Genomic DNA, 27,478 nt, shown 5'->3' with positions numbered 1-27,478 from the left:
CATTACTTGATTAACACTGCCGTCTCTATCGACCTAAAAAAAGCTTTTGATACCGTCGACCATACAATCTTATTGGAGAAATTGAAATCATTTGGCTTTTCTTCGACTGCTCTCGACTGGTTCTTCTCTTATCTATCAAACCGTACCCAAGTAACTATGATCAATAATTCAATATCCCACCCCAAGCCAGTTACTGTTGGAGTTCCTCAGGGAAGTATTCTTGGACCACTTCTCTTCCTGATTTATATCAATGATCTACCTGAATGCCTGACGCACTGCAAGTCGATACTTTATGCTGATGACACTCTCCTGTATTACTCTGCAGAGAGTATTTCAGAACTTCAGTCAAAACTCAACTCCGACCTGCAATCCCTTTCCTGTTATCTTAACAACAACCTCCTTACACTCAATTATGAAAAGACAAAGTTCATCATTTTTGCTGGTACTCGACGCCTACGATCCATATCTGAAATAAACATCTCTATTGGCAATCGTACTATAAAACAAGATGAATCGTTGAAATACCTGGGAATCACGATCACCGAAAACCTTACCTGGCATAAACATATTGAGAACCTAATGGGGAAAATTAACCAAAGATTGGGATTGCTGCGCCGTGTGAAATATTTCTTACCGCTGGATGCAAGACAAATTTTCTATAATAATTTTCTTGTATGATTGCATGGCGACTTTAGTAATTATAATAACTTGTAGGTACACCACGTAAGTATTAAATACTGCAAAGCTTTCGGTCCGTTAACCCGGACCTTCATCAGTGCAATTACTTGAATACACGTTTGCAAACGATAAGTTTACTGTCTCTCGTAAAATGAGAGAATCTATTGAAATTTATAAACATCAAACTATCGTCCAAGAGGGAAAGCCACTTAATAGTACGTGGCGTGCTCTTTTCGGTGTCTCTTAGTCAAATACTTGTCTAGGGCGCGCGCATTAATTAGAACTTAATTAAATGAAACCGTTTAATTAATAGCGCGAGCAAACTAATCACGACTAACATGATATTTAAGTGACGCGCAAACGTGTATTCAAGTAATTGCACTGATGAAGGTCCGGGTTAACGGACCGAAAGCTTTGCAGTATTTAATACTTACGTGGTGTACCTACAAGTTATTATAAAAATTTTCTATACCTCGGCAATTTTACCACTATTCGACTATGCTGATATAATATGGGGCGATAAAAACAATTCTGAGCTTATGAATTCCCTACAAACCCTGGAAAATAAAGCAGCTAAATTGATTCTAGACCTCCCTCCTCTTTCGTCAGCAACAGAAGCACTCGCTACATTACACTGGTCAACACTCTCTTCTCGCAGATATAAACATCGATGTATCTTCATATACAAATGCACCAATGGACTGATCGATTTCGGCTTCAACCTAAGAACCAACAGAAGCGTCCATTCCCACAACACAAGGTCGTGTAACAACCTTCATCTTCCGAAAGTCAACACTAACTGGGGTAAACATAAACCTACATACCAAGCTTCTAAAGAATTCAACAACTTGAACGATTCCATCAGAAACTCTATCTCTCTGAGTCATTTTAAGTCGTCCCTGAAGTGACATTCACTGACACACTATATATAATATTGTTAATTGCATGTCTCAATATGTTTTTTGTTTGTCTATGTCTATGTCCATGTCCACGTCGTTGTCCTTGTCCTTTTTAATGTATGTGTATGTCTATGTCTATGATTATTAGAAAACGTAGAACATTTATTCATATGTTGTTATGTGGTATTTTAAAATTGTATAATTATATGATAGAAGTTACGTTTAAATTATTATATAGTAATATGATTGTATCATGCAGGACCCCACTGAAAACACTATAAGGTGATGTGGGTATCCTGGTTAATAATAATAATAATAATATATAATAATAATAATAATAATAATAATAATAATAATAATATAATAATAATAATAATATAATAATAATAATATAATAATAATAATAATAATAATAATAATAATAATAATATAATAATAATAATAATAATAATAATAATATAAAATAATAATAATATAATATAAAATAATAATATAATAATATAATAATAATAATAATAATAATAATAATAATAATAATAATAATAATAATAATAATAATATAATATAATAATAATATAATATAATAATAATAATAATAATATAATAATAATAATATAATAATAATATAATAATAATAATAATAATAATATAATAATAATAATAATAATAATAATAATAATAATAATAATCACACTCTTTACTCCTTCATATATGTCGCGCATGCGCAAGCTAGCAAGATGGTCTAACGTCCATTGTCCACAAAAATAGAATTAGTAAATATAACTGCATTACTGCAAGAATAAAATTAAAATTAATTGGCTATTCGCTAGACAAATCTGCATACTTCGCACTATTTGGTGCCATTCGGTATGTAATTTCCTATCTAACGTGTCTGCATCGTTAAATTGAAATCGATAAATGTAAAAGCATGCTTACCGAAATTTGTTTGAAATATTATCAGAATATAGGCGAGGTGAAAATTGCGGAATAAAAATCGAGAAGAATTTATTGAGAAAGCCAATCTGTTGTAGAAAATTCATCTTTCACAAACCTAAAGAAGTATCTGGAAAGTTTTACGGCAATTGAAATAAAACAATACTTTCGCAAAATAAAGTTGAAAGCGTTCTACAAAATAATTTTTTGCCTTAAAAATAATTTTAGGCTTAATTTTTCCACTTCTTTTGTACTTTCAGGTAAGGTAAATTAAAATAAAGCATGGCCTTGTCTGTCACTTTGGCAGACTGGCTGCCATTTTTAAAATCCGCTTAGGTAATTATCACGTAATAATCCGAGGTCACTCGACCAATCAGAGCCACCATTTTAAATAATCACCTTTGTAATTATACTAATTTCAGTTATTCATATGCTTATAAAAAACATTTTTCTTTTAGTGCATCAGGTTCAGGTCAACAATGTTGTTATAAAGGTGATTCACTGTTGGTTGGACCTCCTGGTGGTGGTACATTTGACATCGTATTTCCAGAAAAGAGCCTTCTGGGTCACCTAAGCCGAGATGTGCTACCTTGGTTAGCATGCTGTAAACTTTCTTTCTTTGACAACTGTGGTAAATACTATGATGGAAGACCTTCCGATGATGGTTCAAGATTCATACCTCAACCAACTGGTAGATTTATTTTTTAAATTTTTTTTGACAAGTTGTGTGCTTAACAAAATTATAGTAAAATAATTATCCGAAAAACAACGCAACAGCGATTCCATACTTTTAATAATCAGAAGAAAACGTCTGGAAGCCAAAGCAAGATTTCCTCCTTTTGCCAAATAGCCATAGGGCACGAGACACAATAGCGAATCCAAACATCTTGCTGGTAATTAATTGCGGTGAAACGAAATATTCAATGACTGACAATTTTGGGAATTTTGTTGCAAATATTTAGCTGGTACCAGAGGTGATCCTCATTTATCCACATTTGACGGAACGTTCTACACATTCAACGGTTATGGTGAATACGTCCTTCTCAAAGTCAACAATGGCTTGGATCTCGAGTTTCAAGGAAGAATGGTACCCATACTTGATGACCACGGACGAACAACAAGAGCAACAGCCCTCACAGCATTTGTCATCAAGGGAGCAACGAGTGATACGGTGCAGGTTTGTGCACATTAATATTACAATTATGAGATTGAAACACGATTTTGTTTTTTTACGCAAGTTTAGTAAACTGGTTGTTATTAATTACGAAAGGTCAGAAGGGTTCTAAAAACAAAAGTAATTTGAAAAAAAACTACGACGCCATAATGATCTTTTAACTTATATTCATCGAACTTTGTTGCTTTATCCAGGTGTGGATTCAGGGTTAAGGCTGCCTTCCACTTAGGTGCTTTTTATACGCACGTACACGCAGTGGCGTAGCCAGCCTGACGATTTAGTCATGCTATGCAAATTTGATGTTATTATCATTATTCATTTCTTTAGAAATTCATTGTTTTCACAGTCGATGAACACCAAAATATTAGCATAGCATGACTAAATTGTCAGGCTGGCTACGCCACTGCGTACATGCATGTAAAAGTCTAAATCCTTATACATGTTATCTTTTAAAAAACTAAGTGAATAAATCGAAGGAACTTAGTTTTCTGCATATTTTAGTATGCGTTAACTTACCTAGATGTTAAATATGATAAAAATTTAAAAGCATTTAAAATTTCCGTACGTACGTGTACTTGCGTATAAAAAACGTGTAAGTAGAGAGCAGCCTTTAGACAGAGCAAATTACTACAGCTCAAAATCGTAATCTCATTATTAGATTTTTATAAAATATTCTTTAGAAATCCATGACCAATTAATTGCATTGTTATTAAGGTATTTTGAATTTAAAATTAAGCGCTTTAATTTATACTGCCTAACGCTAGATCCGCCGCTGGCTTTATTATCATGGAATTCGTTTATATTTGGCATGTAGCCATACTAACGTTATACACTGATACAATTATAAGACTGAGACGCGATCTTAGGGTTTTTGTTATTTTAGTAAGCTGGTTGCTATAGATATTAAAATCTCTAAACTTTCTAAAAGTAAATGTAAAATAAATTAATTATATATAAAACTTATAACGTTACATTTTTCATTTTTTCGTGATCAACAGTATTGCTTTATGCTGAAGTTCGTTTACTTAGCATGCACGGGTGCAAAATTCTCTAGAAATGATTACTATATATCATAGTTACATTATTTTTCGGCGAATCCGGAAGAAGATTTCAACAAACGCGTCAACACTTCTCCCCGACCCATCTTGTTTTCACAAAACATACAAGCACAATCTTTATTGTTGCCAGATTATCAAATTTGAGAGTTAAAATATTGCATATGTTTGTACCTAACGTAAGAATAGGCTAGGTTTTTTAAAGGCCCTGTCACACTGTTGCGTATCACATTAGCGTATGGCAGCGTATGATAAATATCACGCATACGCCGGAATACGCTGAAATATGCTGGTGGTACGTCGTGCGTAAGTTATACACGTTCCAAGCACGGTCACATACGCTGGTATACGCCGAGGAAGAAAATTTTTTTTAAGCATGCTTAAAAATCTTGTGCGTGTTTGGACGTATGGTTTATACGGTAAAGATAAGCTAGTCATACGCTGAATACGGCAGAAGGACGCTAAATGTACTGTATTAATAGGTTGAGTACGCTAATCATACGCAAATGAGTAAGTGTGCCGTACAACTAACGTGTTGATGGCGCATCAGTAACGAAGGTCTAACTTATGTGTGACGTATGTTTAACGTCTATAGAGGGCTTAGCGTATGACTGACGATTAAGTAACGCATTTACCGTACAATTAGCGTATAGTTAACGCCTGGTCGTCGTATCTTCAGCGTATTGCGAACGTTACGAGAAAGGGTATGATTATAAATATTATAGCATGTCATTTTTTGTCTATAATATATATTTATATTGGATGCCTTCATATCATCTTGTACCTTCGAGGATAAAGGATGGAGTTAGTTGTTCTTGAATACCAGTTTGATCTCATAGCTTTGACGATTCGTCACATAGAAAATTACAGAAGGAAAAGGAGAAAAAGAAAAAGAAAAAGACGTGAGGTATGGATGAGATCATGGATCGGAAGGCGAAGGCAGTTTGGCATTTACGACCAACTTCTGGTGGAACTCCGAAGCGAGGATACGCGATGTTTCAAGAACTTTATGCGGATGGTCCCCGAGATGTTTGATGAGCTTCTAGCAAGAGCGAGTCCCTGCAGGATCACCAAGAAACATACCTGGTATAGGCGACCGCTGGAGCTTGGGCTGAAGCTCTCTTTGACTTTGCGACACCTTGCCTCTGGGAGCAAGCGTTCAGCCATGAAGTACGGATGGAGGCCGGGTCCCCCACAACACCCAGTCACTTATTGTCAGAGAGGTTTGCCAAGCCATCATCGACGAATACATGTCCGAAGTAATGGCCTGCCCTACCACGCCAGAGGGATGGCGTGCCATATCTGATAAGTTCCTCAAGAGGTGGAACTTCCCCCATACATGTGGTGCTATAGATGGAAAGCACATTGCCTGCAAATGTCCACCAAAAAGTGGATCCCAATATTTCAACTAAAAGGGATTCTTCTCTGTTGTACTCATGGGCCTTGTAGACGCAGATTATAAATTCATCTGGGCAGACCTCGGTGGTAAAGGGTCATCATCGGACGCACAGATCTACAACAACTCTGAAATCAAAGAATTAACTAAAGACGGAACTATAGGATTCCCCATCCCCGATGCTTTACCAAATGACTATCAGAGTGTCCCCTACTTCTTTTTAGGTGACGATGCCTTTGCCCTCCGAGAGACAATGATGAAGCCATACAGCCGCCGTGGTCTATAGTCAATACTTCTTTCACGTTGGTGGTTGAAGGTTGAGAACATCATCCTGAAATCCAATATCATCAGTAGATTCCATGATGTCTCGAAATCCTGAAAGACTAGTAATGTTCGGGTGACTTTGTAGTGGGGTGCAAATCGTGGGGTGGTTGAGAAGGGATCCCTTGTTGGTTCACTTTGATAGATGGAGCCGCCATTGCACTTGGAAATTCATCATCGCTGTCCTCATCCATGAGTTCAGACAATAACCTATTGATGGAGGACCTTGCCTTCTTGTACTTGGACTTGGACATAGTCAAAAGGCTCTCTTTAACATAATTTGCAAAGACACTTCGTGCTGTAATGGGCTGTTGTTTGAGCTTTGTAGATGTCTTTGAGGATGGTGCCAGACGCAGCAACTCTCTTCTGTAGAGTCTCAAGGACGTCACTCTCTGTGTCCTGAGGTCGCTTGTGGGACCTTCCAGCGGTAGATGATGGTATTGGAGTGACTTCATCTAAGACATCCTGCTTATCAGCGCAGGCACTCTCGGCAGCATTGAGATCTCCTCTGTGAAGCTGGATGGTTTCCTTCACCTAAAAACCAAAAATATCATGTGGAAATTGTCTCAAATTACTTGGTTATCATGTTGATAAGGTAATATGGTTGTATACTTACACTCTGCATGGGCTCCGGTCGGTGGCGAGTGACAGTCTTCAGGAAGGCAAACTTTGAGAGGATCCACTGTTCTCTCTTAGTCAGGTTTGGAGCACTATCCCCGCTTTTCTTTTTGTCAAGGCGCGTATTGGTGTCGCGCAGCGATCTGAACCAGCCCTTGAGGATGTCAACAGTCTTATTCATCTGATGTGCTTGCTCTTCCAGATCTTCTCTTTCTTGTCTTTTCGCCTATAATCTGTCATCTTCACATTCCCAGCACAGGATTGTCTGGATGATAAACTCCAGCATCAGCTCCTCTTCTGTTGGCGCTGAGGTTGTAGGGGTTTTTTTCCGCCCTTTCCTCTATTTTTCTCCTTGCTATCAGCCCGCCGGAAGGAAGTAAAGTCATCAATGGTTCAGATGAAAAGCCAATGAATTATGGGAGTCTTGGGAAGGTTGTGTTGGGGACTTTGAGAGCTCAGGAACATGTCGCGCATTATTTAAAGATGTCTCAGGAATAAGTGCATCATCATCAGGTGGTTCAACTACATCTGCAGGTGCACAAACACGTTGTTCGTCAGCTTGGCAACAGCTGATGAAGTCCTCTTTCCTTTCCTTCGTCCGCGGGTAGATGATGTCTCGTATTTGCCATGGTGTTTCTTCTTTTTTTCACTGGAGGTTTGACATTCTCGAATGGAACCGTGTGAAAATACTGCCGCTTAATACGAAAAGTCTGTGAAACGCCATTGGTATGCTTGACATGCGCATTTCAAACGCTTCTCGTAAGCTATTCATACGCTGGCATACGCCAGCGACAGGCTACTCATACGATACTCATACGTTTAATAAGTTAATTTTATGCAAAATGTCCTATTTTTACAGACTTTTTCGTGCGTATAAAAATGAATGAAACGATCTTTATACGCGACTCATACGTTCCTATTATACGCAACAGTGTGACAGGGCCTTAAGCGCAATTGATTTAATGTAAACGTTGCGATTGAAAACTGCTTATTTATAGCTTAGAAGTTTTTAGCGAGAGATTTTGTTGACTTGCTAAATGAATGCAGATTGACCAATATTTAAATATTCAATCTTTTTTAAATTTGTCCACCATTTGTATTTAATTATATGCTTTTCGTGAAGATATATTGATTATATTTTTCGATGTTTCACTTTAGTTCGAGTTTAACAGACGGCGCAGCATAGACGTGTTAGTCAATGGTGAACGTGTCGAATTTGATGAACAAACAAGATTAGACTTCACTGGTGTCTTCATTGTTAAACAAAATCAGTCAAAATTTGGTACATACTTCGCATCAGGAGTAGCTATTGTGGTCACATCTGTAGAAGATTTTCTTACTTATCAAATTTCAGTACCATTAAGATTCAAAGGTAACAACAGGTTTCATCTTAGTAATAAAAAATCGTATGGGTTTGTTTTAAAGGAATCAGGGACGTATCGACTAAATTTCACCACTCCTCTAAGCGATATGTTAATACAAGAGTTGCTTTGTTGAGTAAACTATAATTATGTATTATTTCCAGTCCATTTCCTTCGCTCGTATAATGATAAGGGAGACAAAAAATTAATGGTTAATTAATCCGAATGCTTTCGCCTGAGGAATGTGGGGGCATACATTTGTCAGCGCATCCTCGGTTTTGCTGGGTCAAAATGCGAAGGCTTATGAAAAAAAAATGATTAAAAAATAGTGAGAATTTCCAAGAATAAGGTTGAAAATTTTAGCATAAAAACCGCTCATAAGATTTTTAGTCATTGTGTGAAGTCTACTATAGAAAAATCAAACTTACGGTATATATATTGGCTCAATTCCATTGAACCTCCTTTTCTCATAACATTGCGTTTCCTACCCCTCGTTATTTCGCATACCTATTTTTTAACATGTATCAAAAAGAGTGAACATTCGCCCTTTGTTAGGAAGAACTGCTGGTCTTCTTGGATTTTGGAACGATGACAAAGATCTAGAATTTTTATTGCCTGATGGCAGTTTCATTGATACAAATTCAAGTTATCGAACAATTCACCACGAGTTTGGCCAGAAATGTAAGTTATCAATTCTGAAGTGGTTGTTTTCTCGTACCTCATTATTGGTGGAACTAATTATTGGGTTAAAACTATGAGTTGAACATTTTCCGTGATTTATCACCATCAGAAAGGCATCGACATATTCCCAAGGCATAGACCAATCAGCATAGAAAAAATGCAATGCATAGAATAGAAAATTGAACAAGTGTATTTTACACTAATTAACGTTGACCTATATATAAATAGATTATGATTTTGGAACTGCACTCGATGCAGGTAATAGGGAGGTTAAGATCTACTTCCACTACCAGTACCGATACGAAGATACATGACGTATTACAGTTTGGCAGTGCGGAAATTTTAAAGCGTTAAGATTGTGACTTCCGTAAGAAGTAAATAAACATGGCTGAGTATAGCGGCTGTATTCACATCAAAAACTCTAATCACAATCCTTAAGTCTCACCAAACAAAGCAGAAACATTATACAACTAAAACCTAAATAATATTATTAGAAAACTACTGCAGAAAATGACAATAATACAGTAAATATATTTCAGTACTTCGCCTACCTATTCACTTCCATTTTCAGCCCCAAAACGGTACTCGCGATTCCAGTGTTGTCACATTTTGGACGATTGTTACATCTGCGCATGCGCGCGACTGATTATTGGTATCGGTACTCGTAGCGGAAGCCGATCTTAACCTCCCTAATCACTCGATTGCACCGGTATCGCAAAAACGTAGGTTCGATTCCTGCCGGAGGATCCATAGTTGACTAAATTTTCCATCATCTGTTCCTGGCTTGAATTTGAAGTGTGTATAATTCCACTCGAAATTAAGACCCTTAAACCTTTATGTATAAATACGTAATCAATTCTCGCTATTAACCACACCCAATGTTCCTCTTTAAAAATGTGTAATCAATGTGTCATTAGCTATACGTATATCTAAACAAGTTGTCAAGGTGTAATAATGTCTCATTCCATCTATCCATTTTCCTGAATACGTAAAATTAGTTGTACTGCTTGAATCTTTTTAATCACATTAAGGTAGCGGTCGTTGAATAACCTGCCTTCGGCACAAGATGATATGCCCCAAATTATTGTATTTGCCAAAGAAACAAACAACAATCAATTTCACTACTTTTCAAAGAAACATTGGTTGTACCTATAAAAGTTATTGCAAATTTCATGGATGAAAGTATAGAGGCGTGTCAATATTTCTTCAATTTATACAGGGATTGTGGACAGAAGCAAGACTCTTTTCGCGTACCATGTCGGAAAAAGTTACGACAGTTATTTTACTCCCAACTTCATTCCGGCCTTTCTTGACGAGACAAACTCATTGTTTTCGAGTTTTACTTTGGAGCAAGAAGCAAGGAGTGTATGCGGGGCGAATGAGGAATGTTTGTACGATATTGCTGTAACTGGTAAAAGAGATATTGGTGAGGCGACGTTGGAATCCTTTAATGAAATACAGAAACGAACAAATGCGTCGAAACTTGGTGAGAAAAAAAACCATGCATGTTACATGGTGCAAATTTTTTACATACAAAATTCAGTTCTATATGCAATTCTACTTTCGGAAGATGTAAATTAAAATCTTCAAAATGTAAATGTAATAAACACAACAATTTCTTAGTTGCCAAATTCACTAATTTCAAAAGTAGAATTGTATTGCGAGTTGCATGAAAAAATTGCAGCGTGTAACAGTGTTTGCAATAGCTGAAACTTGGACATAAGTTTATCTAGGGAAAAATTTTACGGTAATCAATTAAACTTGCGAATGGTAAAAAGTTGGTGATTTTGAATGTTGTTTAAGAATATATACTACAAAAATATTTCATAAGCGTCAAAATCGCCCCTTTCCTGTGGTAGGGGAAGATTAGGAAAGACTTTTGTCTACTCCAAACGAGCTGGAGAGCTGGAAAGGCTATTGCCTTATAAGGCTGTTGACTTTCATAATTGCTCTCTGGTTTAGTCCGGTTATATTTACGATTTTAATGACAGTAGACATAAAAAAATGGTGAGGGCGGATTTTACTAAATTATATCTACATGGTACTCTGTATAGATATGCATATTTTATCATACTTCCTAGTTTCTAGCTTGTGTTCTCCCACAGGGTCTCTTTAATACCATGTATGTATAATAGTTGTAACTTGGTATAAATGGCCTTCTTGCGAGAGCCAAAATCCTTGATCCGAAATTAAGGAGGAGAAGCAAGGCTTTTTCTTACGAACGAGAAGGATTTATTCGCGGAGAGCCCTTAATATTTTTTGTAATTATTAATATTATTTTTAAAACGATTCGGTAGACCGTATAACCCCTATACAGCTAACCCAATCCCAATAATGCAAATCCTCGGTAAAAGGTCAAAAATGTTTTTCAGTTGCGAAGCGGATTTTCTTTGGTTGTGATGGAGTCGAGAACAGCGGAAAGAAAGTAGATTTTTGTGGTGATTGTGGAGGAGACAACTCATCGTGCACAGATTGTGAAGGTCGCATCAAACCTGGCTTTCTTAACAATGAAACATGTGGTAGGTTTCTTTCATTATTATCAAACTGAAGATTTGAAATATTATTATGCATATAACAAGATTTAAGTTGACCATTTTTTAAATAAGGTTCCTATCTGCCCTGGAGTCAATGGAGTGTTTGCATCGGCGCAGATGCAAAAGTAACGAGGGAGCGAAATAGAACATGTTCGAAAAAAGGACATTGTCTGCATTTAGGTCAAAATATGGAACAAGAAATATGCAAGACCAGTGAGGATAACGGTAAGTTCCAAAATTTACTCCATCATGAGCGACGGGGTTGAAAAATGGCCGAGGTTTTGGTACTTTTGTTATTTTATTATACAGAATTTAAAAGCTATCGGCTAATTTGTACCCAGGACCTGACCCAACGCTCGCTGAAGATCGTATGTCAACGTATTTATCTACGTTAAAGTTTCGTCTCGTAAAAGTTGTGATGCGCTTATAGTATCTTGAGCCAATTTTTCGACGCGCGATTTGATTTCGCCTACATGATGCAGCATGCAATTCCTTCACCAGGTACGAATAAACCGTTATTTTAATGCTGTTCGATTAAGTTTAGGTTTAATTGTTGTAAGAATATAATTATTATTCAAAACATGTGATAATATCGTTGCTATTTACGCGTATATCGCGCTAAGACATGTCGCACACGATTGAAGAAATAAGAATACGATCAAGCACTAACACAACATGAACGTTTACATTCGTCAACATGCATATTACACATATTACACGCTGTTATAAGCAATACGGCTATCACATGAACAAAATTAAAGATGGCGGTCAACATTGACAGCAGCGAAAAGGTTACAAGCAATGACGGATTACAGGGGCGGATCTAGGGGTTGTCAGATGAGTCACGCGACTAATTCAATCTAAACTTAATATATCGCGAACAGCATCAAAAGAACGGTTTATTTCTTCCTCTTGGAGGAATTGCCGCATCATGCGAGCGAAATCAAATCGCGCATCGGGCAATTAGCCAAAGATTTTGAGCTGTGCACCACAACTCTTGAGAGAAAAAACTGTGACGTAGATAAATACGGTCACATAAACTTTTGTAACACTAGTGTATTTCGCGCCCAAAGCACACTTGCGAAGACGAAAAACGTCGCTGACACCAGAGTAATGAGGAAAATTCCACTTATTAATCTGGCGTCAGCAACGGAGTTGAAAATTCGCCTAGATTTTGTTTTCTTGATATTTATTATTATTTTTTTATTAATATATTTCGTCGTCGCAAGTGCGTTTTGGCGCGAAATATACTAGTATCTGAAAAGTGTACGTGACCGTATTTATCTACGTCACAGTTTTGTCTCCCAAGAGTTGTTTTGCACCGATCGAAATCTAATTTTCCGATGCCCGATTGGATTTCACTCTCATGATATGGAAATTCCTCGAAGATGAACAAATAAACCGTTCTTTTGATTTTGATCGATTAATTGGTCCTATTTTAATAATATCACCGCTATTTTACCGTTTAACAAGTTGTGGTCGGGTATGGGCGTTTTGACACGTCACAGTTTGCACATGATTGAAGATTTAATATAAGCGTGAATCCTAAAGTGAAGACAAACTGAATGCATATCATGCAATATATTAAAAAAAATTCTTTATTGATTTAAGTTGACTATATCAATAATACATCTGCATTGCTTGCCAGCATGTAGTCATTTGTCAATGTGTTTCCTACAAGTCTTAATCTACTGGAGAGGTCATTAAGGAGGGCCATTAGGTAGGATACTTGTAAAAACGGTAAATAATGCAAAAAATACCCTCTTGAAAAAAAGTTTTGATTATTATTATTATTAAAGTTTTTAATACAAGCGCGGATTTTCAATACATTTTTGAACTTTGATACTTTTTAATACAATCATATAGTCTAGGACCTGTAAGTGAGTTTATATGCATTTCATTTAGGACAGATCAAGAGAATGATTATCTCAACTGTTTTAAGGTAAAAAGACCATGGCGGTCAACATGGCATATGTACCAAAATCTGAATCCGGGACGAAAGTCCTGAAAATGACCGCACCCAGAAACGCCATAGTCGACATAGCTCTAAATCTTGAATTACCAAAGCCACAGTCTTTCTAAATTGTTTATATTGTTCAGAATGGTGGTTGCTTTTAGGGGTGGTCACTAGAGAGTGAATTTAGCCTAAGTTTCATATTTTACAAGAAAATGAATGTTTACCATTCCAGTTCAATTGCTATAATTATGCATAAAATTACAGATTCACCTGGCAAAGTCTAATTTTCCTATTTTCTAAACATTTTTGTCATATGTCGACTATGCCGTTTTTGGGTGTGGTCATTTTCAGGACTTTCGTCCCGGATTCAGATTTTGGCACATATGCCATGTTGACCGCCATGGTCTTTTTACCCTAAAACAGTTGAGATAATCTGTCCTAAATTAAATGCATACAAATTTCTTTACAGGTCCTAGACTAATACTCCCGTAGACGGAAAAAAATTATACGTAAATTCATTTAACCTGAATACAATTGATCGTACGAATTTGACCAGTCCTCAGTGTGTGTGAAGAGTTAGACAGATGTTCTCGATAATGATCAACGTTTATTTTGTTTTCTTATTTAAGATTCTTTTTTATTTGGTCAATTTTATTAACATATATTCACGTTAGTTCGTCTAACCTGCTCCATTTCGCAGATTTCTTAACAAAACACATAATAAAATTCGCGGTCACGACAATTTATATTTTCGCTAAAATTAATGCATTGTACAATGAACTCCTATACATTGAATATACCAATACTTTTCTGACCCTCCAGTCACTGGTATTTTACCCCACCCCTGTCCCGCACACTATAGAGTAAATGAAACGAATACTTTGGATAACAAAGTGCTGTGTGTACAATATGAGGTTACGTACAATATTTCGTGAATCTAAAACTGCGAATTTAGTTTCACCTTTGTTTCATGGTTGAACAGTGTGTAAAACTCTACTTTGACTCTGAAATTAGTGTATTACCTAGAAAATACTGCCCCGCGTGTTACAACAACATAATTTATTGCACCTACAACATACTTGATTTTACTACATAACTCTAAGAGTAAGACAGTGAGTAAGGAGTGAGTGGAAGAGCAACACCATGCACGACGTTTATTCGAACAGAATAATATCTTTTGACCATTATCAGAGAATAATATCTTTTGACCATTTAGCGGCTTGTTTCCTGCCTTGATCAATCAATTCAAATGTTAACTTTCATGTCTTTTTTACATTACAGACGATCGAAAAACGTTAAAGTTCTATGCAGTTGTGATTGGTATTTCTGTTGTTGCTATATTTCTCATCATTGTAATCGCTGCATTGTGTAAGCGCTGCTGTTGCAACAAGTTTTCTTCAACTGCTCCAGCCAATTTACATGTCTCTAATCATCAAAATAACTCTTATATAATGTAGTTTAAAGTTATTTCCAGGCAAAATAGCATGCACAGTAATCATGTAATCATGTATAAAATATATTATTTCTTTTATGATGCCTCTCTTTTGTTGAAGTAAAGAGTTTAAATTTACTAGAATTGAAATATATCAACTTTCACCGAACTTGCACTTGTAGTCTAAAATAGGCATTGACAGCCTTTTTTGGTGCTGGAGAATGTAACCAATAATTAATATTTAGATAAAGAGATGTGTGAACAATTAATCATAGAACTTCTTCTACGAATGTATTCCTTTGCTTAATAATTACTAATAAATAAACAATGTCATAATTAGATATCGTTTTCTTCCGCCCTTTTTTTGTCCCATGCATAGCGTATACAATACCAGCGTACAACAGCACGAGCTACATAAGCGATATCAATGCGAATAAAATTAATATAATGCCTTGATAAATATCGAAACAAGTATAAGTACGACCGCGAGCTCAACGATTGCCAGCGCCCGGCCAATCAGTTCTGCTCCATCACTACCAAAACTAGACCCGGCCGGTTCATATGAAATATGAAATATGAAAGCACTATCCACTGGGTAGTGTTTTTTCAATCGCTTTAATATCGCCCGTTGTTAGGAAAAACTATAATAAAATATTTTTAAATTCGTAAAATTATCAAAATTATTCAACGAAACATGCCTTTCATGCGTATAAACTGATACGAAATGACCCTTTAGCTACCAAAGACATTTTGACTACAAAAACTGACATTTAAATAATTATGATTAAAAGTTGTAAACAACCGTCCCAGAACGAATTTTTATATGCTCGAAAAAGGTGGGAGGTTAAATGCCGCAGACCCCTAAAAATTTGTAGCGGTGAAAGAAATTGCACATTGCTCTTGCGATCCTAATCTTTGTTAATGCAAGTCAATTTGAAGCCGTAGTGGATTATTGCATTGCACATGCACGCTCTTATTTCCATAATCTATCATTGGACTTGAGCCACTGGGCGGACGCTATAGAGTATAGTTGCACTTAATTAGAATATTCCTGCATGGCCAGAAATATAGGCGCGAAAATATGCGCGATTTAGCGCTGATTTAGAAGCCGATTTATATAATATAACCCATGTACTATTGAAAAATCAGATTTGTTCAGGTCCAAAAATCATCAACGTATCGACCTTTAATTTAGTCACTGAAAATTGGAGGGCAACTCGAGATGCCCAAAATATTACAAGAAGGAATACTTTTATGGTGGTCATCATGTGGGAAAGTACATATAATTATATATTCCTAGCATATATATTAATGATATTAGTTACCTCCCAGTTCACCTTTCTGATGGTTGCCCATCGGCAAAATGAATGTCCACATTTAATCAGCCCCGTATGTAAAAAGAATGAAAGGATCCAAACTCGCTTATCAGACTTCGGGAAAGATTTTGTATGCCTTTAAAGCATGGGCTTGAAAGTAAGTATAACATTTTCATATTAACAACAAGCGGAACTTGATTAGCTGAATAGCAGAGGCCAGTTGTTCAAAGCTAGGTTAGCGCTTACTCTGCATGGGTTAAATTTTAAATCAGAGTTTTAGTAGAAAACTGCTTCTAAATCACTAGTGGTTCGTTTTAAAACTTTAGAAAATATTGCTTCTAACAGTCCAGAAAATATTGGTAAAAAAGAGATTCAATTTTGTAAGCAAGTGATTGAAAAAATTACGATAAAGATTTGCTTTAACCCAGGGTTAAACTAACCGGCTTTTGAACAACCGACCCCAGACGGCGGGATTTTCCGATACTCTGTGCGCCACTATAACCACTGTAAACGTATTTACCGACATTTTTCTATGAATAAATTATATAGACTACAGTTATTGGCATGTTTTGTGGCGTTGCTAAGTCTGATTACATATTCTTTCATTCAACACCGGCTGCGAGGTACCGCATGAAATAAATTGTGCACGAATTGTGCACGTTTATAGAATTTGTAGAAAGGTGAATTTAGGAGCGGTCTCTGAAATTCGTCCTTTTTCACTGTTTACCCCAAACCATGCAATTTCTGGTCCTTTTTTATCCTGTGTTTCACGGTACCGGACGAATTCCCCTATAAGACTGAATTTTTTTATTGTTCGTGAAAAATACAATAATATGCATGAGCATCGTATTGATGACATGCCCATTCCTTAACCGCGCTATATATCGGTACAAAAACAAAGCAAGACAAATTTCTGGTGTTTATACGGCACCCGGACGAATTTAAGCCGGTCGAGTAAAAAATCTGAACGCGGGTTTTTTTTGGATCACGAATTCGTCTTGCTAAGAGGGTATTAAATTTGTTCGCTTGCGTGGTTCTCGGGTAAACAAAAGGCCGAAAACACTTAATTCAGATCGAGCGATTGCAAATTCGTCCTGTGTCATGTAAACGGGGACGAAGTCTCAGAAACGGCCCCTGAGCTTATAATTTTATCATGAAATGGCTCAAAAGAGTCGGTAGGATTTATTATTTTAGGAAACAGAAATGGTCATAAAATTGAGTAAACCTCACCGGTTCTGCTGCTGCATTGAGCAGGCATTTATGGATTTGGCATGTTCAGTTGATTGTTGCAAACGATTATGTTTATTGCGATTCAAACATTTTTATACATTTTTATATTATTTGTATCAACTATTTGAATTTGCATGGTCATAATACAGATAACACATTATAGTCCTATGACCTATGTATATGCACTTATTTGCGTTGGCAACAATTTATTTTGCAAAATCATGGGTTTGGATATTGTCAGTATGAGTGCGGTACGGCGATGATATGCCGAAACAAATTGGGCAATGCAGGATGCCTTGATACTTGAAGTTGAAGATTTTCATGCGCTAGTGCAGCTTCAGGTAGCCATACACCTTTCTTGGAAGTCATTCTTGTCAGAAACTTTAAATCAGGGAACTTGTACTGGAATATACATGCTGAAACGCAAATTAATTATCATGCGAATGGACTTTCCCGTTAGCCAGGCTGTCTAGCTCTGATACTATACCAAAGAAATAAATTAATAAAATACAATAAATCCAGCATAAGTTGTTTGAAGCATCGTGATACTCGTTTGTTTATAACTTGGATGACCTGCACTGCCGTATCTCATAATAGTTTATAATGGATACTTACCCTTTTTATAGTCTTTGTTTCAATAATAAATTCATCTGCATTGGTAATTTTAGAACCTATAGTTTTCATTAGCGTCCTACAGCAAAGCTCATATGATGGAACATGAAATATATCTTTGTGCTCAGTTTCACGGGTTATATTGAAACGAAAGGATATTCAAAATTCTCAGTTCTGTAAGTTAACTAGACGAGAAAGCTAATATAATTATGTTTATGTAGTACTAATAAAGAAATCGATCATACTGCGTAAAACAATAAATAATATAATGAACGTGGCGTGGCAAAATATGCATTGAAATTTAAATGTATTATTTGATACATATGCAAAATGGCTAAGAAAAGCTTTCAATACTTATATCATTAAGCGTATCCTTATTAAAATGAATATAACAGACGACTTTGGCTTTCGCTTCAGTGTAGTTTCTTCTATCTTGCACAGATATTGCGTATATACGCGCATATAGAGTTTGAGGATTTCCTTCTGGACCCAGCAATGGAGATACTTCAATCTCACCGATGATGACGGCAGTTAGTTAGGCTGCATGCAAATATTGCACATTAAGTCATCATTAACTGTCGAACCTTAAAACCTGATTACAGTAGGCGAGGGCACACATACGTACGGCTACACAAATATACTCATCTTACAAAAAGTTTATTTAATGAGTTTATGATGTTCTTTGCAAATATAGGTATACGAAATATTTTCCGTTGTAGCATTTTAGTCATTTTTTTAATGTTTTCATCTCAGCAAGAGATTGATGAGTATCATAGCCAGGGATTCGCTGATTCGATAAGTCTTGTTGTCATAAGTCATTATTATAATAAGCTGAAATATAATTATAAATCTTACATAGAGAAAAAAAATACTAAGAAGTAAGAGTAATTATATCTATAAAAACAGACGTCCTGTCGAATTAAGCATCCGGAACATATTATTAAATGCAAATTCTAAAAATCTTAAATTTACTATTAGCTTTATTGCTACTCTGAAAGCTAAAATTTAGGCCTAAAATTTGTCAAGTCTTCGGAAAGTCATAGTCATCAAGACGCGTTAGGAAATCTTAGCAATTTACACTAATTGTGCATGTGTAATGTATAAATGTAACATGTTTACGTAGTATATAAAGAATTTGATCATACTGCGTCGCAGTAAATTAATAATGAGCGAGGTTTGGCAAAATATGCATTGAAATTTAAAAATACCTATATAATACTTATTCATAAATAATTATGCAAAATGGTTTAGAAAAGCTTTCAATACTCAGTGCATATAAACATATCCTTCTAGAAATTAGCAAGAAGTATGAAGTCCTTCGTTTTAGCTTCTGTTTTTTTCTGTCTTGCTCAGATTGCTTATACGCGAATAGAGCTTCGGGACTTTTTTCCTTATGGACCCAGCAATGGAGATACTTCAGTACCCACCAATGATGACGGCAGTTCGGGTCTTGTCAATATTGCATTTCCCTTTCCTTTCTTCGACGAAGAACATGACTCCCTGTTCGTAAGTATTTTGCAGACATTATTTTCATACTTATTCATACGCACCAGATATTTAATCGGTATACATGTATAGTTTTAGGCGATATTTGCACCCATATCTTTCAGGATAATTATTATAAACACTTGCCACATCATTTGTGAGTGTATGTCTTGCTCAATTTTACAATTAAATTTTTATATATGTTCAAACTAATAATTGTGTTATTGTAGCAGCCTGTGTACCTGTAGCGACCAGCAGTTTTTTCAAATAGAAAAATACATGTAGCTTTAATGGAAATCAAATAAATATTGGCAGTTATTGAGGAATGCCCAATAACGAAAGTAGAGTAATTTCAAGAATTCGAAACACAAGCAGTGAATCCCCAGTGATGCGTTTAGAGCCTGAAAAACACGTACATGCACTTTCATACTATCCTGACAAAATTCTCGGGGGCGAAACGCCCAGAAGTGTTTTGTTTATTTTGGGCAGTTGTTAATTAATTGCAGCACAGTTGATGCGAAGTGCTGAAAGACTCTGCCTAAAAGGCGATCGAGGGTCGATCAGTCGAGAGTTAAGTACGACATTCCAGAGTAAAAGTCGAGGTTCGAGGAAAAAAGTCAAGAATCAATACTAAGAAGTAGAAAGTCGAAAGTAAAAATTCGAAAGTCAATAGTAAAAAGGCAAGAGGAAAGCTATAGTTATAAAAAAAATTTTTTAAACAAAAATATTGCCGATACGTGTATGCAAAAAAAAAATCGTACTGCAATCAAATCTTTATATGTCTATGTCGAACAGACAAAATTTCATTTTTTATTTTTTATATTATTTGTATATTTGAGTGTGGTCGTAATACAGATAACATATTATAGTCCTATGACCTATGTATATACACTTATTTGCGTTGGCAACAATTTATTTGGCAAAATCATGGGTTTCGATATTGTCGAAGTCAGTATGAGTGCGGTACGGCGTTGATATGCCGAAACAAAGGCAATGCAGGATGTCTTGATACTTGAAGTTGAAGATTTTTCACGCTAGTGCAGCTCCAGGTATAGCTACACCTTTCTTGCAAATCATTCTTGTCAGAAACTTTAAATCAGGGAACTTGTACTGGAATATACATACTGAAACGCAAATTATGCGAATGGACTTTCCCGTTAGCCAGGCTGTCTAGCTCTGTTACTATACCAAAGAAAAAATTAATAAAATGCAATAAATCCAGCATAGGTTGTTTGACGCATCGTGATACTCGTTTGTTCATGAACTTGGATGACTTGCTCTGCCGTATCTTGCACTGCCAAAAAATAAAATCGTACTGAAAAGTTAAGAAACGTATACAATCAAATCTTTATATGTCTATTAAACAATTACTGAGCTTCGCGGATAGATGTTTATAATTTTTATGCTAATGTAGTACAAAGGAATGTTTTGCGAACAGTTTATAGGTCATCTTTTGCCGAAACTTTGAGTAACGGTATTCATGCATGCAGTGTATATATAAATGACGTCACGTAATTACGTTACCATTGAACGGAATAAATGAAGAACTGAATGTGCGTTCTCAAAAATTGCTTTAAACAATTCATCTTACTGAAATTACTAGCCTACCATATTTTTAGCTGGCCAGTCCTTGCGTTGTGCTGCGATATTCTATATTTGTCCGCAAACGTACCGCCACAACTATAACATTTTTATGCTGAAGACCACAATTTTTAAATTTTGCACTTGCATAATTTGTACCACAGTCTGTTGTAAGCGTTTCTGGGATATCATACGTAGTTTGTGCTATTGAATGTAAATAATATTATGTCAGATGCTGCTTCGCCCCATGCCATGGATGCATGGTCTGGAGTCTTGCTCGGCATCATTGGTTTTTTCTGTTTCGCTGCTGCATAGTCATGGAATTTAAGTGAATACAAATCGTATATCTCATTCGCAGTCTTTTCTTGAAGTTCCTGCATGGTATTGGTCATGTGTGGCAGATATTCTCTCCGGAATGTTGTCCCGAAACGCCTTTCTTTCTGGTGGAATAACATTAAGACTGACTCTGCTGAGCGTATCTGCGATGATTTGCCCTTGCCAGGAATGTATTCAACTTTCATGTCATATACTTTCACTTTCAGCATGATGGTCTGCATCCCCAAGGGTGACACAGCTAAGGCTTGCAAAAATGGTCTCTAACGGCAGTTTCCCTTGTTTCTCAATAGTTGACCAGTTTATCTCGGCTGTATACAAAGCTTTCGGTATGAATAAGCTATAGACTTGCTTTCTTGTACAAGGACAGCGACGACTGCATTCTTGCTAGGGTCACACTCTACCTTGACATCGTTCTTGACATCATAGTAGGCTAGTATAGTTGCTTCGCAGAGCATAGATCTTTGATGCGTTGAAAAGCGTTTTCGTGTGATTTGTCCCAGCGGAAGACTTCTTTGTTATGTGCCGTAATTGCTCTTGTACCTCCGTTAAGTGTGGCAAGAACTTGTCTAGGTATTGTACTGAACCCAGAAAACGACGGAAATCATGTTTCTTCTTGGGTGCTGGCATTAGTTTTCATCGCTTTAACGTTCATGGATCCGCTTTTAGCCCATGTGCTGATATGAGGTGTCCTACATACGGCAATTCGCCTTTTCTGATCTTCACCTTGTCAAAGTTTAAACTTTAACTTCAAGTTATAACTCCGAGGCCGATTAAGGCAATTGTCGTAAGAGTTGTGGTCAATTTCGTGTTTTCGCTTCACTAGGTTTAAAGATTTGCAGACTTTTCCAGATAACACTGGATTATATGCATTGTCAATGATGAAGAATTTACCTTCGCTTGTTTTTTTTTTGTGTTTCAATTTTAGTGTGGCAAATCCTCTGGGTATGATCTGATGTTGGCTATATTATTAAGTCTCTAATGTGTTTTCATGATTCGTGCATTGGGAGCAACACTTTGTAACTGCTTAGCAGTCATGAAACTAACCTGCATGTGCACCAGTGTACAATTGGCATTCCAATGTCCCATGGCCAATTTGGACAGCTTTTACCCACCATTTTACCATCTCTCAGTAAGTCCTTTCAGCTGTCAAACTCGTCGGGCGTCAGGGTTTTGAGGTGCAGTAAATGCAACTTTTGGCTTGCTTGTATTCATCATCAGAACTGCCAGTTTTTTCACTCCACTGAAGTGTCCCATCATTCCACACATGCGGCAGGTTTGGTTCTTGGCTGGACATTTTTCATGTGGTTTGTAACTATTGCAACCATGCACATAGTTAACAATTTGATGCGGTTTGTCACTCTTTTTTAGTGGGTTCAGGAGTATCCGGCCTCATCTGATCCCTTCATCTGCGGAATTCGTTGGGTTTTGGTGGCTTCAAATAATCTCTCTATATATGATAGCTGTTTCTAAGGTTAAGTTTTCACTCTTTTCCAAACATCGTTGTTTTACCCCTTCATCCAAAAATTTACATGCTATAGCATTTCTGATTAGCTTATCTGTTTCTTTGATGCCTAAGCCACTAGCTAATAATTTCAAGTCGGTTCAAAATCATCAAATGTTTCTTTTTATTGATGGCACTTCCCGTCACATTGAACTGCTTCCATCTTTCTCACTTACTTGTTTGGGCTTAGCCTGTTCCGACTTGAATTGTTCCAACTTGATTTGTTTCACGCTTTTGATTTCCCCAGAATAATGAATTTTTTCTATTGAATGCACGCATTTGCCTTATTAACAGTTATTCTGCGAACTCGAGTCGTATATGAGCTGTTTTATTATCTACACAAACTTTGTCACCCTTTCGGTGCATTTTGGTGTGCTATTATCAACTAAAGTTTGGATTCCTATTTCACGCAACTCCCAAATCTTTCAGCCATTTTGTTTACTTTCTCTACTAGACAGATATATATGGGCTAATATCTGTCTAGTAGCCAACCAATGAAATTGCAGCATACCTCATACCTGGCGCTTGTGTGTATAAAATAATATATATTATTATATATATCAATTTTGTCTGTTCGGCTATTTAGTTTTGATTTTTGACTTTTCATTTTTACCTCTCGTCACTCACACTTATTATCTCGTACTTAAAGAATGAACAGCATGCTCTTTTCTTTAATCCTTTCCCCCTATGTACAGTTTAAACAATTAATTAAGCCCCGGCCTTAATTAAGTGCCATTATCACCCTGAACCTTAAAAAATACTCAATTTCTAAAGTAAAGAGCAAGTGAAGTGTAATAATTTTTTCCCATGTACCCCCCTACCTTCCCCTATTTTTGAGTTCACTATTAATATATAATAATTTCTCAGGTAAACACAAATGGAGTGATCTCTTTTCTTGTCCAAGTGTCACAGTATACTCCTGACGCATTCCCTCTTGGAGATAATCGACGTTTGATCGCACCATTCTGGGCTGATGTTGACACAACAGATGGCGGCATTGTTTATTACAGAGAAACTCAAGAACTTGCAATGCGAACAAGTGTCTCTAACGAAATTAAAAAGTACTTCGTTCGCCAAAGAAGCTTCTTAGCAAAGTGGATCATGATTGTTACTTGGCTCAATGTAGCTCAGTATGGTGGAGGTTCCACTTTGCGGGTAATTACTATATATATATATATATATATATATATATATATATATATATATATATATATATATATATATATATAGAAAGTTATTTCAGTGTAACAGACGTCTTAGTTTTGCAGTTATACTCAAATAACTTTCAATAAGTTACACTGAAATAACTTTCTTTAGATTCGTGAATTTTTAACATTTAGTATATACCATGCGTATTTTGATACAATATTCCCCGAGATATCAGCGTTTTACTTTAATACGTATTTTTGAAAAGTACTATTATTTATCTGTTATTATCTATTATTTACCAGTTAAGTTGGTCCGTATAGGGAAATATTTCCCTCTGTCTCAAAAATGTGGAAAGCGTTCAAAGCGTTGTCTTTTTACATAGAATACATTCCAGACGATATTAGCAACGGATGGTGTCAACTCATTTGCAATATTTTACTACAACAAAATTGAATGGACGTTTGGTCTTCATAGCAATACTAAAGGAATCTCTGCGCAGGTTTGTGGTGAATGTGTAATGACTATACTCATAATATTAGATTATCTCATCTTCATAAGTAAGCCATATAGAATGCGATACAGACCAAGGACCGGTTGGACGAAAGCCTGGCAGAGCCATCCGCCTGCAATAATTTTTTAAGCAACGAAAGACCGCGCGAAAGATCGACGTGTGATGCCGAAGTAGCCTGAGGCGTGCGTGTTTTTAATGAAAAATGCGAAAATTTGACATTTTGACATATCTTATTTATCCGTCCATAATCTCCGACGATCACAATAATTAAAAAGTATATAGAAGTTCAATTGTTTAAAAATGTAAATAAACCGCATGATACGTTCACTTTGTCTTACACTTTGCAATTCGGGCTTATATCTTCAATCCTTTGCGACGTGTCTACGCGCCCATACACGACCACAACTTGTTAAACGGTGAAATAGAAAACTGTGACGTAGATAAATACGGTCAAATATACTTTTTCAAATACTAGTATTTTCGCGCCAAAACTCACTTAATTGCGTGACGAAAAACAAAAAACGCAACAAAACAAAACAAATCCTAGGCGAATTTTCAACTTCGTTGCTCACGCCGGAGTAATTATTGGCAAAGGGGTTTGAGTAGGCGCAGGTATGCAGTACCATACCAAACAAACTGGAACGATAACTTCAGGAGGGAAAATTAAAGCCAGTGCTTTTTACTTTTTCTGGGTTATACATAAGCTGAAATAGGTACTGAACGCCAAATGTTGAGCCGTGTATGTAATTAAAGTTGAGGGTTGGTCTTCGGCCCGTAACCCGCATAAAAGACGTCGCACAATAAACCACAAAGAAACAAATAATGATGCCGATCTGCAAAAAGTGTTACCGAATATTTACGGTTTTCAAATTAACAGCAGCGTTTCCACAATGAAAGGAAATGTCCTTGCAATTGACAACAACAAGGGAGGGTGGGATCCGTGATAGCTAATAGAGTTTACTATGCATTCTTTTCAAAATTTTTGATTATTTGTTTCCATTTTTTGTCATTCCTATCCCCCTATTAGGCAGCCATATACAGATAAGTTGTGGAACCCTGATTAGTTATGCCGTCGAGAATTGAAATACAAGCTATTCTTTTCTTCCGCAAATACCAAGAAGCATGCAAGCAATACTTCAAAACCACTAAAAGAACTTCATTGCATTCTTTTTAAACAAATAAAATTTCACTTTGGTAACACGTCGTAATTTTGTTCCTTCTCCCCTCTAAAGAATGTTTTTTTCTATCTACATTTTTCTACTCACATTTTTCTATTCAAGGCTGGATTTAATGCTGGGGACGGTGTTCGATATTTTAATATTCCAAACTCTCGTACTTCTGAGATAATCAATATTTTATCGACATCAAACTATAAAAGACCTGGGATGTGGATTTTTCAGGTTGATGGAGAGACGGTTAAGAATACTGGCTGTGCATCAGGACGCGGTATTGTATATGTTAGACCATTTTTATAGCGTATAATAAACAATTATTGGATATCGATGAGGTTTTTGTGATATGCAGAGTTATCAAGGTCGAGGTAAGCGTTAACAGCCGAGCCGAAGGCGAGTAATTCCGTTACCAAAACGTTTCGAAACGACTATTTAATTGACCATAACAAAAAGATGGCAGAATGTACATTTTACCACAATGCATTGCTGGCATCAAGCATAAATTACTAGCAAAGGATGAGAAATAAATCACCTAATGATATAAAACTTTAACACAACTAAGAAAATAGCCTCCTTTATTATATCTGTCCTTCAAAAAACTTCAATTCGCTTTTAAAACGATTGCTGACCGTAGTGCATTCTGGTAAATCTTTTCGTTATCACCAATTGAACCAGAACGGCGATTTTTTCTCTGTAAACTTTATAGTAACTCTTGATGGGCATTATTTACGGTAAAGTGCGAGTAAATATACATGCGACACTCAAAATATCAAAAATTTTCGGTAATAGCGCAATATATCGTTTAGAAGAAGCTGGGCAGCTCTTCCCAAAAGGATTCAAATAAATTAAAGCTAAGTTAGCTTCACCTTTTAGCATTACTCATTCACTTAATTCGTACATAGCAAACAAACAAAAGGAATCGCCTATTTTTTTATAGGTAGCTACTTTGTGATAATCTGATGTTAGTGAAGTTAATTATTCGATTCCGTATCTAGCATTATGATTCAGCCCTGTTATTCAATTTTAGGCTATTATCATTAATTTCATTGAAACTGATTGTTCTCACAGCCCACGAACACCCAAATATTACCAAAGCGGGACTAATTAACATCTGGTTAAGCCACTGGCGTTAGTTGTCGACGCCGAGACAATTAGCATGCAGAATAACATTGATTAAATTTAATCAGTAATCAAATGCTCGAGAAGTTGATGTAGCTTTCCAAATTTAAAGTTTCTTCATTTTAAACGATATTTTATTGGTATAGTTAAACTTTCTCTGAGACTGATATATCATTTGTAGATCTGGTACTTTCTCCAAGGTCAGGAATTGAATTAGGAGGAACTGTGGTGTACATAGGGGGGCCGTGTTACAATTCAACTAATGACATCGTGTGTCGCTTTAACAAAAATTTGGAGTCAGCTGCAGAGCTTATCAGTCAACAAGCATATTGCGTTACACCTCCGTTAAATGTTACTGGACTTATGCCACTTGAATTATCTTTGGATGGTGGTACCACATACAATTACACTGGCACTTTCAGATCAA

General features: G+C 36.2%; 2 protein-coding genes across 4 annotated transcripts in view; both read left to right on the top strand.

Moving 5' to 3' along the window:
- Positions 1 to 156: 156 nt before the first annotated feature.
- Positions 157 to 27,396, top strand: LOC114538967 (mucin-like protein; the record flags this gene model as incomplete). The annotated part of the gene is made up of 14 exons (XM_028559808.1): positions 157 to 672; positions 2,771 to 2,775; positions 2,969 to 3,201; positions 3,473 to 3,687; positions 8,233 to 8,446; positions 8,991 to 9,116; positions 10,336 to 10,602; positions 11,489 to 11,635; positions 11,723 to 11,875; positions 19,525 to 19,703; positions 23,968 to 24,255; positions 24,632 to 24,748; positions 26,041 to 26,206; positions 27,233 to 27,396. Coding segments are annotated over exons 1-14 (2,790 nt in total), but the record flags the coding sequence as incomplete, so codon positions are not given.
- Positions 27,381 to 27,478, top strand: part of LOC114538959 (sushi domain-containing protein 2-like) — a 75,463-nt gene continuing 75,365 nt past the window's right edge. For all 3 annotated transcript variants that reach the window (XR_003688832.1, XM_028559798.1, XM_028559797.1), the window contains exon 1: positions 27,381 to 27,478. Coding sequence is in view for 2 of the 3 variants with exons in the window: in XM_028559798.1 (XP_028415599.1) it covers positions 27,415 to 27,478 (64 nt within the window). In the remaining variant the exon portion in view is untranslated.

This window comes from Dendronephthya gigantea, unplaced genomic scaffold (assembly GCF_004324835.1).
Source record: "Dendronephthya gigantea isolate DGI-Jeju-01 unplaced genomic scaffold, DenGig_1.0 000192F, whole genome shotgun sequence".
NCBI classification, from domain to species: Eukaryota; Metazoa; Cnidaria; class Anthozoa; order Malacalcyonacea; family Nephtheidae; genus Dendronephthya; species Dendronephthya gigantea.
Note: the sequence above shows the minus strand (reverse complement) of the source record. Positions and strands in the feature narration are given on the sequence as shown.